The sequence below is a fragment of the Cyphomyrmex costatus genome, unplaced genomic scaffold (assembly GCF_001594065.2).
Source record: "Cyphomyrmex costatus isolate MS0001 unplaced genomic scaffold, Ccosl1.0 scaffold67, whole genome shotgun sequence".
Taxonomy (NCBI): domain Eukaryota; kingdom Metazoa; phylum Arthropoda; class Insecta; order Hymenoptera; family Formicidae; genus Cyphomyrmex; species Cyphomyrmex costatus.
The window spans coordinates 588,487-596,892 of NW_017280233.1; the positions used below are offsets into that span (position 1 = coordinate 588,487).

The window sequence follows — 8,406 nt, forward strand, 5'->3', positions numbered from 1 at the left end:
TCAATTCGTGACGCGCGTTAATTACCACACATTTGTAATCTTCGCAAAAGCCAAACAACATGTACAACGGTATGTAAAAATTAAAATATCCTTCACGTGTTACTAGTCTTTTTACATTCTCATCAAACACCGGATCTGGAAATCCGGCATTCTCCATATAATGTGTGAAGTCAGCTGAATACGTTGCATAGTCCTTCAAAAGACTAGTTATTCCTACGTTTCTGTTACGATCAATCTCAGTACCATTGAGTTCGTATCGAATTTCCTCAAACATAAACGACACGCAATTATTTCCAAGCAATGGTCGCCGTTCCGGATTTTCTTCTTTTCACGTAAGTCTTCCTTCGACATAGAGATAGCTTTCACAGGGTAACGTGTATAAATCCTGCTGTTGTATGGATATCCTTATTTCATCGCTATGTCCAAACGTTGTGTTCACGTACGGATTGTACGTGTGAAACTCGTACTTGACGATGCGATTGTCAAAGATCGGCTCGCCTTCAATATCCAAAATATCAGCCATCTCAAATATTTCGTACGACAAAGCCCAATGATTGTAAATATTTAATGTTCGACGCAGTAAGTTTCTTTCTATTGAACGATCGAATATTTTTAATCGCCACCGTCCCTCTGTTAAAAATTATGTCTCTGTTTCGTTTGCTCGTTCAAAACAAGCATCTCACGTTATCGGTGTTGTATTACTTTATCGCTGTCGCCTTCGCACGTGTAATCTAACGGTGATCTCCTCTCCGCAAAAATTGAGCAATCGTCCGTCTTGATCCACAACGCGAACCGTCAGATCCGTAATGCTCCGTACGATGATCGAAATGATCTGTGCAGGTCTTTCCGATATCTTATATCCTGGGGGTCTATTCTTGAAATGAGGACTTTAGATATCGCATATGATATCGCATGCGTTAACAAAAATAGTATTCTTGAATGGGTGAGATGTATCGTATGCGAGAAAATCTCGAATGACTGATATCGAGTGGGTATAGCCCATGCGATATGCAAGTCGCATACGACAAATATAGTAATAAGTGCGACTCTCTCGACAAATTGCGGTTAATGTGAAGTTTTAATTTAGCAATGGATATGGCATATCGAAATGCTGTTTTTTTACATATCAATGAGCAATTAGAAAATGTTTATAATTATAATGATAGACCACGTTTTCACATAAGGGATGATCCATTTCAATTATCTGAAAGGCAATTTATAAATATTTTTCGATTGAAAAAAGAAACAACAATCAGGCTTATTGATATTGTAGACAATTATATAGAACCATCACGACCTACTGCTTTACAATCAACTTTACAAGTAAGTATAGACAATACATACAGAATATAAATTAAAGTAAGTATAGACAACACATACAGAATATAAATTATTCTTAATAAGACTTTTTCTTAGGTTTTAGCAGCATTACGCTTTTTTGCATCAGGAAGCTATCAGAATTGCATAGGACATAATATTTATACAGCAATTAGTCAACCTTCTGTTAGCAGATGTATTCGCAATGTAACTAATATTCTTAATTTACCAGAAGTATTTAATAATTGGGTTCGTTTTCCTCATAATATTCAGGAACTGCAACAACTACGTAATAAGTAAGAAAGAATATAGCCTACATTAAGAATTATACATAACTGTGCAGATAAAATTATTACATCACATTATATATATTTATATGTACGTGTATATATACACATAGATTTTGGATAAATCATCGCTTTCCTGGAGCCATCGGTTGTATAGACTGCACTCATATAGCAATTGTTCCACCTCCAAAAAATGACGAAAATTATCCTGAACATATTTATATTAATAGAAAAGGATACCATTCTATAAACGTACAATTGGTAAAGAATATAGTGCATTAACAATTCAATTAGGCATTTATACAAATAATGTAATTAAAGCTTTATTTGCAGATATGTGATTCCGATCTTAGAATAATGAATGTGAATGCCCGATATCCAGGAAGCACTCACGATTCATATATCTGGAATAATAGTAATGTTCTTCCTATTATGCAAGAGATTTATAATCGTGGACACAATTTCTTTTTACTAGGTAATACCGAAGAAAAGAAGCTGACGTTATTTGTCACCATTTTGTCATCAAAATGATGATAAATAATGTTAGTTTGTAACATTATATTGCTTTACAGGTGACTCTGGTTATGCTCTTAGACCTTGGATGATGACTCCAGTAATGGATAATGAACTTAATATTGCTACGAGAAGATATAATGATCAGCAAAAGAGCACTAGATCAATCATTGAACGTTGCAATGGTCTCTTAAAAATGAGATTTCGTTGTTTATTAAAACATAGAGTTTTACATTACCGGCCAGATGTTTGTTCAAAAATTATTAATGCTTGTGTAGTGCTGCATAATATGTGCATTCATGACAACGTGCCTATACCTACACTTGAATTAGAAGATGAAATATTGGACTTCGGTATGAATGTTATGGATGGTGTAAATGAATTGGAAATAGATAGAGCAGGTAGAAATCACGAACTGACAGTTGGCCGAAGAATCCGCAACAATCTAATAAGACAGTATTTCTCATGACAATATAGTTTTTAAGACTCATTTTTATTTAACATTTTATATTTAAATAACAGAAAATATATGTTAATAATAACAGAAAATACATGTTAATAATAACAGAAAATACATGTTAATCATTTAATATATATTAGTTCAAACGTAATAATTAGTAACGTAATATGTAATTATTAAACTAAATAAAGTAAAATTAAATTTTAATCAACGTAAAATTTGAATATCAATAAAACTCACAGAAACTTTGGTTTACTTATAAATAAATACTCTAATATTATTTCACAGCTTATCAGTTTTTAAACAGTTGCTCCAACAATGTGCATATTTTTTCTTTAGCAATAACATCTCTTTTTTTTAGATCTAATTCCATCTTATAAAGTTTTAATTTTTTTAAATAATATGATTGTCTTATCTCGTAATCTTTCTGTGAAATTGTAGTCAATTTTTCAGTCTGTTCTATTGATTTGTCATATCTTTGTGCAGCAGTTCTTTTAATACCTTTTTTTATTGACACCGAATTTAAAGTTGGTGTTATAGAAACGTGTGATGTATTGATAGTTGCAGTAGTTGGCGTTTCTACTTCAATTGTTTTCATGTTCGTTGAAGATTGTTTAATGTTATTAGTACAATTGTCATTGTTTAAACTTATTTCTGATGCGTCATTTTTTTCAGGTATGCTGTAATAATTATTTTGAGGAAACAATGAATTTTGTGGGGGTATAGGTTCTTGTGTTATCTCTTGATTAGTGCATATTATGGAAAATCTTTCTCCATCTCCATCATTATTTACGTTACATAAATTTGAGTTATCTAACCACTCCTGCAAAAAAGTCAATATATAGATCACTATCCTAATATTAATTTCTTTACGTGTTTTAGAAATTATTATACAATATAACAAGGATTGCTTACAAATTGTACGTTAGATTCCTGTATTGCCTTATGTCCTTCTACGACTGTTGAACCTATTAGTGCTAGGACATTTTGATCAATTTCTGTTAAAACCTGATTTGATGCAGGCCCTCCGCCAGTTTGTTTTGCATGCTTCTTAATTAAAGTATTTTTGGCTTTAGTGGAACTTCTTATGTCTTGCCAAGTCTATAATACAAATAAAATAGACCCAAATTATCGAAAGTATATAAATTCTTCTCGTGTTTCAGTATAATACATACTTTTCGCCACTGTTTCCAACTTTTTACTGCACCTGGTATTTTATGTAATTCATCTGTTGCTTTTTCCCATAATTTTTGAGCATGTTTAAAGGTAAATGTTGCAGAAAATTTGCCACTTTGCAGCTCAGGATGTTTTTGCATAAATTCTATAATTTAACAATTAAATATTATAGGATATTTGTATTAAAAAATTAATAAATAATTATTACTGGTCTATAGCTATTGTTTATTCAATTATTATCTTTATACATAAACACGCATTTGCTTTTAAATTAGTAATACATATATATCTTTAAATATATTTGCTTTTAAATTGGTAATACCTATATCTTTAATTATAAATTGAAAAGTTTTAAAGTAAAAATAAAGCTCGTTTCTAAATTGAAAAGAAAATCTGTTAAGCTTAAAATGAATTTTGCATATCTAGAGTTTAAGAAAAATTAAACAAATTGAAAGCACATTACTTACCAATCAGTAAATTTTTCTGTTCTTCATTAATATATGCACAGCGTTTTTGCACTGCATTTAATACTGATGCCATTATCACTATTAATATTTTGTAAATGATATGTATTATTTTGATACATAGAGCATTATAACCTTTCAAAATAAATACGACCTGTTACATTCTCTTATAACTCCGTTCCTATTGGTTTATATATTTTCTTACACGTGGCAACGTTGCACAATTATCGTATACGAAAATTACCGCTAACAACATATCGCATGGTAACTGAGAATACGATTTCGAAGTCGCATACGATACCGACCGTGCGATATTTTCCGTATACGATAATTATCGCTAGGTTTCAAGAATAGACCCCCTGGTGGCACCCTCGGCGAAAACTCGTGTATCGTATGTACGCACTTGTCGTTGCTGTATGCACCCGCGGTCACGTTGCATACAATCAAATGATGTTTACATTGATGATATTTATCGACGTGTTCGATTCTTGCCACTGTTGTGGTTCCAGCACGCGGTGGACGAAAATCCAAACAGCGATCCAATGTTGTGAGGTTTGGTAAGATTTACTCGATAAGCGCACTTGATCTCGCTTTTCATCGTATTGTTATTGACACGAATAGTCAAAGGATACTCTTCATCCTCTTTGCGAAGCTTTTTCTCTCTCGCATCGTTGGAACGAGATTGTAGAATTGCACATCTCACAATCAGATACTCGTTCAAGTCATGTATTTTGTACGATCCTTCGGGAATAACAATTTTCTTGTCATCTTCGCCGAAGTAAAACTTATTATTCGACGAATTTACATTAGATATCGTGTGGTAAGTTTCAAAGTCCGTCAGACCGAGCTCGTAATCACCATCGCTCAAATCTACGACCGAAAAGTAACAGGCCGCTAGGACGCTACTCTTACCGGTCAACGTAAACGTCAGTGACATGTTTGAACAAATACTGAGTTGAAACAGTGAGATGTCATTTCTTAAATTGATCATCAACCATCTGTAAAAACTATAGGCACAGTTGTCCACAGTTACTTTGATTATCGTAACAATGATAAGGCGTGCGATTATATTCGATTTGCGTCACGTTCAGATATCGCTCCAATTCCTTCGGCGGTCGAAGATTGCCGAAACTGTCAAAGTAAACAGCACGTACTCCTCGCTTCGCGTACGCCACCCAATGAGTACCTGATCCCTCGGCAGTAGAGTATATAGAGCGGTTCTAAGCCAAATTTGAGCCTTTTTCCATAAGCACTTGATTTATGAACCCAAATTTGAACCTTTTTTCCGTAAGCACTTAATTTTTGAACTAGGTTTACCAACCCATAAGCACTTGATTTATGAATCCAAATTTGAACCTTTTTTCCGTAAGCACTTAATTTTTGAACTAGGTTTACCAACATAAAATCACTAGGTGAAGGGTATGACGTCACAGGGAGGAGAGGGGGTATGACTCGAGAGGTATGACGTCACGGGAGGGGGAGGGTGACGCCGCAGAGGGATGATGGGGAGGAAAATGACGTCACAGGGTGCTGACGTCGCGGGAAAATTCGCGCGGGGAAAAAAATTGCGGTGTCGCCGCGGGGCAATAGCCGCCAGGCGCGGGGACCTCCGAACGCGGTAATCTAACGTGCGCGGTCCTCCTCCGCCGCGAGGTCCGTCGGGCGCGATCCTTTGCGCAGACTGATAAAAGATTTTCGTCAACATTTATATATTTGAAAAAAAATGCAATGTTTGCAAATATGCAGCTACAATTTTTGCAAAAAGACACGTACGGTGATGAAATCATCAGTGTAACTCGATATTTAAAAATGCAACGTTCGCAATTTCTGTTTAAAATTTTATGCAAAAGACACGTCCGGTGATGAGAGCAGTAATGTAATTTGATACAAATGCGACATTGCCAAATTGCACATTTAACAGTTAAGAGATGCGACTGTTACGTCCTGTAGACTCCACGATTCTTTTCTTTTAAAGGATCTTGGTCAGCGTCATGACTAGAGTGAGATTTACGAGAAGGGCCCGAGCGCGGATATCTGATAATAGAGGCCTAAGTAAACGCCACGCGCTGGGAAACTCGTAAATGCCACTCAAAAGAAGAATCAAACAAGGAAAATAACTTGCGTACAAAGGGCAGGCGGCGATAAAAATTGCGAAACCGTATATTTCTAAGCGGTCACTAGATAACAAATACTCTAAAGTATCATCTGGGAATAATCCGCAACTCTAAGAAAACTAGCTTAAAAAGATAACTGGCGCCATGTTCATCGTGCCAAATCGTAAAACTCTTAAAGGATTTCCCACGGCAATGTTTATCTGACATACAATAAATGTAAATGGAGCGCGGAAACCAATGACTCTTCTGGTCATATATTTCATTATAACAAAGCGCGACGTGGACCCGACAACAATTTTCCACGCACGGGACCCTTAAGAAAAATTGTAAATTACTTAACTTCCCGAGAACACGCGAGATCAACCACGATAGTACCTAACAAAAATCGTAAAATCCTTTATTCCCGGAGCTCTTCCTAGAAGACGCTAGATATCAACATCGATAGGAGTTAAGAAAAATCGTAAATCATGTCACTAGTTGCTAGCGTTGCAACAATTTCAGACAAAGGAAAAGCCCGCCCTTTTGGGGTATAAATACGAGGCCCTCGGAAGCGCACAGCGTCAGTAGTAATCTTTAGTTCACCGTGTCAGTTGTCCGAGGCGATAAGCCCGAGTCAACTGTTCGGTCTCTTTCTTGCTTGTTCAAGTCGCACTTGTGATCAAAGTCAGTTGCCCAAGCCAACTGACCTAGATCTTGCGGTTAAGTTAGAGTCAGTGCACCAAGGCCCATCTACGGCCCGTCGACCGACCGTGCGCCTCCGAGGCCTTCGAAGTCCACCAGGACCACCCACGACGACCGTGCGCCTCCGAGGCCCCTCCAAGGCCTTTTGCATCCTGCCTCCTGGAGATTCCATAGAAACCTCCACCATCGCTGACCGCACTGTGAGGGACTGATCGCCGCCACCCTTCTTTCTTCTACAAGTAAGACATTCCCGCTGCCTTCCTTACCCCTTCATCTTCCTCAAGGAGTATGCGTAATAAAAACTGTGCACGCAAACTCCAATCTTAATTTTTTACATTCTCCATACTTAACACCACCTTCAAATTTTAGTGCGCACTCGGGGTGCCTCTAAGGAACCTCGCCGAAGAGGCCCTTACGTTAAGAACCCCCGTAAGAGTACGCGGCCCCCAGTCAACCGTTGATGCCCGACAATATTGTTACGCCGCTTCTCCCCGTAGACGTTACGCCGCCTCTCCCCGTAGATGTCACGCCGCTTCTCCCCGTAGACGTTACGCCGCCTCTCCCCGTAGATGTCACGCCGCCTCTCCCCGTAGACTTTACATCGCGTCCTTCTGTTATCGTTACGCCGCCCTCCGCTCAGCCCGCCACGGACACACACACCCACACCTACACACGTACAATATCTTGAACCCTCCTACTCTCCTGTTGATTCTTCAGAGTTTCCCCTTGATCTTATCAAATTCTCACTTCTAACTCCCCTTAATTCCCCCTCGATTTCCCTTCTCCCGATGAATGAGAGATTTCCTCCTCTTTCCCTGGACGAGATTCCTACTCCTCCTCCACTCACAGAACCCCATTCATCTTCCCCCGTCGCCACCTCCTTCGACGAGCAAACTTTTCTTCCCCGTGTCACCACCTCCTTCCCCGAACAAACTCTTCCTCCCCCCGTCACCACCTCCTTCCCCCCACAGACTTCTCTTCCTCCCGTCACCACCTCCTTCCCCCTACAGACTTCTCTTCCTCCCGTCACCACCTCCTTCCCCCCACAGACTTCTCTTCCCCCCGTCACCACCTCCTTCCCCCCACAGACTTCTCTTCCTCCCGTCACCACCTCCTTCCCCCCACAGACTTTTCTTCCTCCCGTCACCACCTCCTTCCCCCCACAGACTTTTCTTCCTCCCGTCACCACCTCCTTCCCTGAGCAGACATTTCCTCCCCCTGCTGACTTTTCTTCCACCTCCTTCCATCCCGCAGATCTCTTCCCAGAGCATGAAATTATCATGTACTTGCCAGGGATCACCATCCCTTTTTTTGTCCGTATGAACGCCGTCCGACCCGCACTCCCCTGTAACTGCCACAGGAACTCCTCCTAACTCTTCTCCCATCCCTCTCGT

At 38.8% G+C, this 8,406-nt stretch overlaps 2 protein-coding genes across 2 annotated transcripts; one reads left to right on the forward strand and one right to left on the reverse strand.

The window, feature by feature from the left end:
• The first annotated feature begins 1,089 nt into the window (after nucleotides 1–1,089).
• LOC108780086 (putative nuclease HARBI1) lies at nucleotides 1,090–2,586 on the forward strand. The gene is made up of 5 exons (XM_018547673.1): nucleotides 1,090–1,323; nucleotides 1,417–1,613; nucleotides 1,718–1,865; nucleotides 1,938–2,079; nucleotides 2,177–2,586. Exons 1-5 carry the CDS (start codon nucleotides 1,090–1,092, stop codon nucleotides 2,584–2,586), a joined length of 1,131 nt encoding a protein of 376 aa, XP_018403175.1.
• An 879-nt stretch (nucleotides 2,587–3,465) lies between these two features.
• Nucleotides 3,466–4,293, reverse strand: LOC108780087 (uncharacterized). The gene is made up of 3 exons (XM_018547674.1): nucleotides 4,221–4,293; nucleotides 3,753–3,898; nucleotides 3,466–3,678 (listed from the first exon to the last, which is right to left on the reverse strand). Exons 1-3 carry the CDS (start codon nucleotides 4,291–4,293, stop codon nucleotides 3,466–3,468), a joined length of 432 nt encoding a protein of 143 aa, XP_018403176.1.
• Between the last annotated feature and the right edge of the window lie 4,113 nt (nucleotides 4,294–8,406).

Excerpts from the sequence above, each read along its gene's own strand:
- LOC108780086 (XM_018547673.1), top strand. The coding sequence starts at position 1,090 with ATGGATATGGCATATCGAAATGCTGTTTTTTTACATATCAATGAGCAA. Across the intron at positions 1,614-1,717 it reads CTGCAACAACTACGTAATAA|ATTTTGGATAAATCATCGCT; the intron begins GTAAGAAAGAAT and ends ATATACACATAG. Across the intron at positions 2,080-2,176 it reads ACACAATTTCTTTTTACTAG|GTGACTCTGGTTATGCTCTT; the intron begins GTAATACCGAAG and ends ATTGCTTTACAG.
- LOC108780087 (XM_018547674.1), bottom strand. The coding sequence starts at position 4,293 with ATGGCATCAGTATTAAATGCAGTGCAAAAACGCTGTGCATATATTAAT. Across the intron at positions 3,899-4,220 it reads ACAGAAAAATTTACTGATTG|AATTTATGCAAAAACATCCT; the intron begins GTAAGTAATGTG and ends GTTAAATTATAG. Across the intron at positions 3,679-3,752 it reads GTTGGAAACAGTGGCGAAAA|ACTTGGCAAGACATAAGAAG; the intron begins GTATGTATTATA and ends TTTGTATTATAG.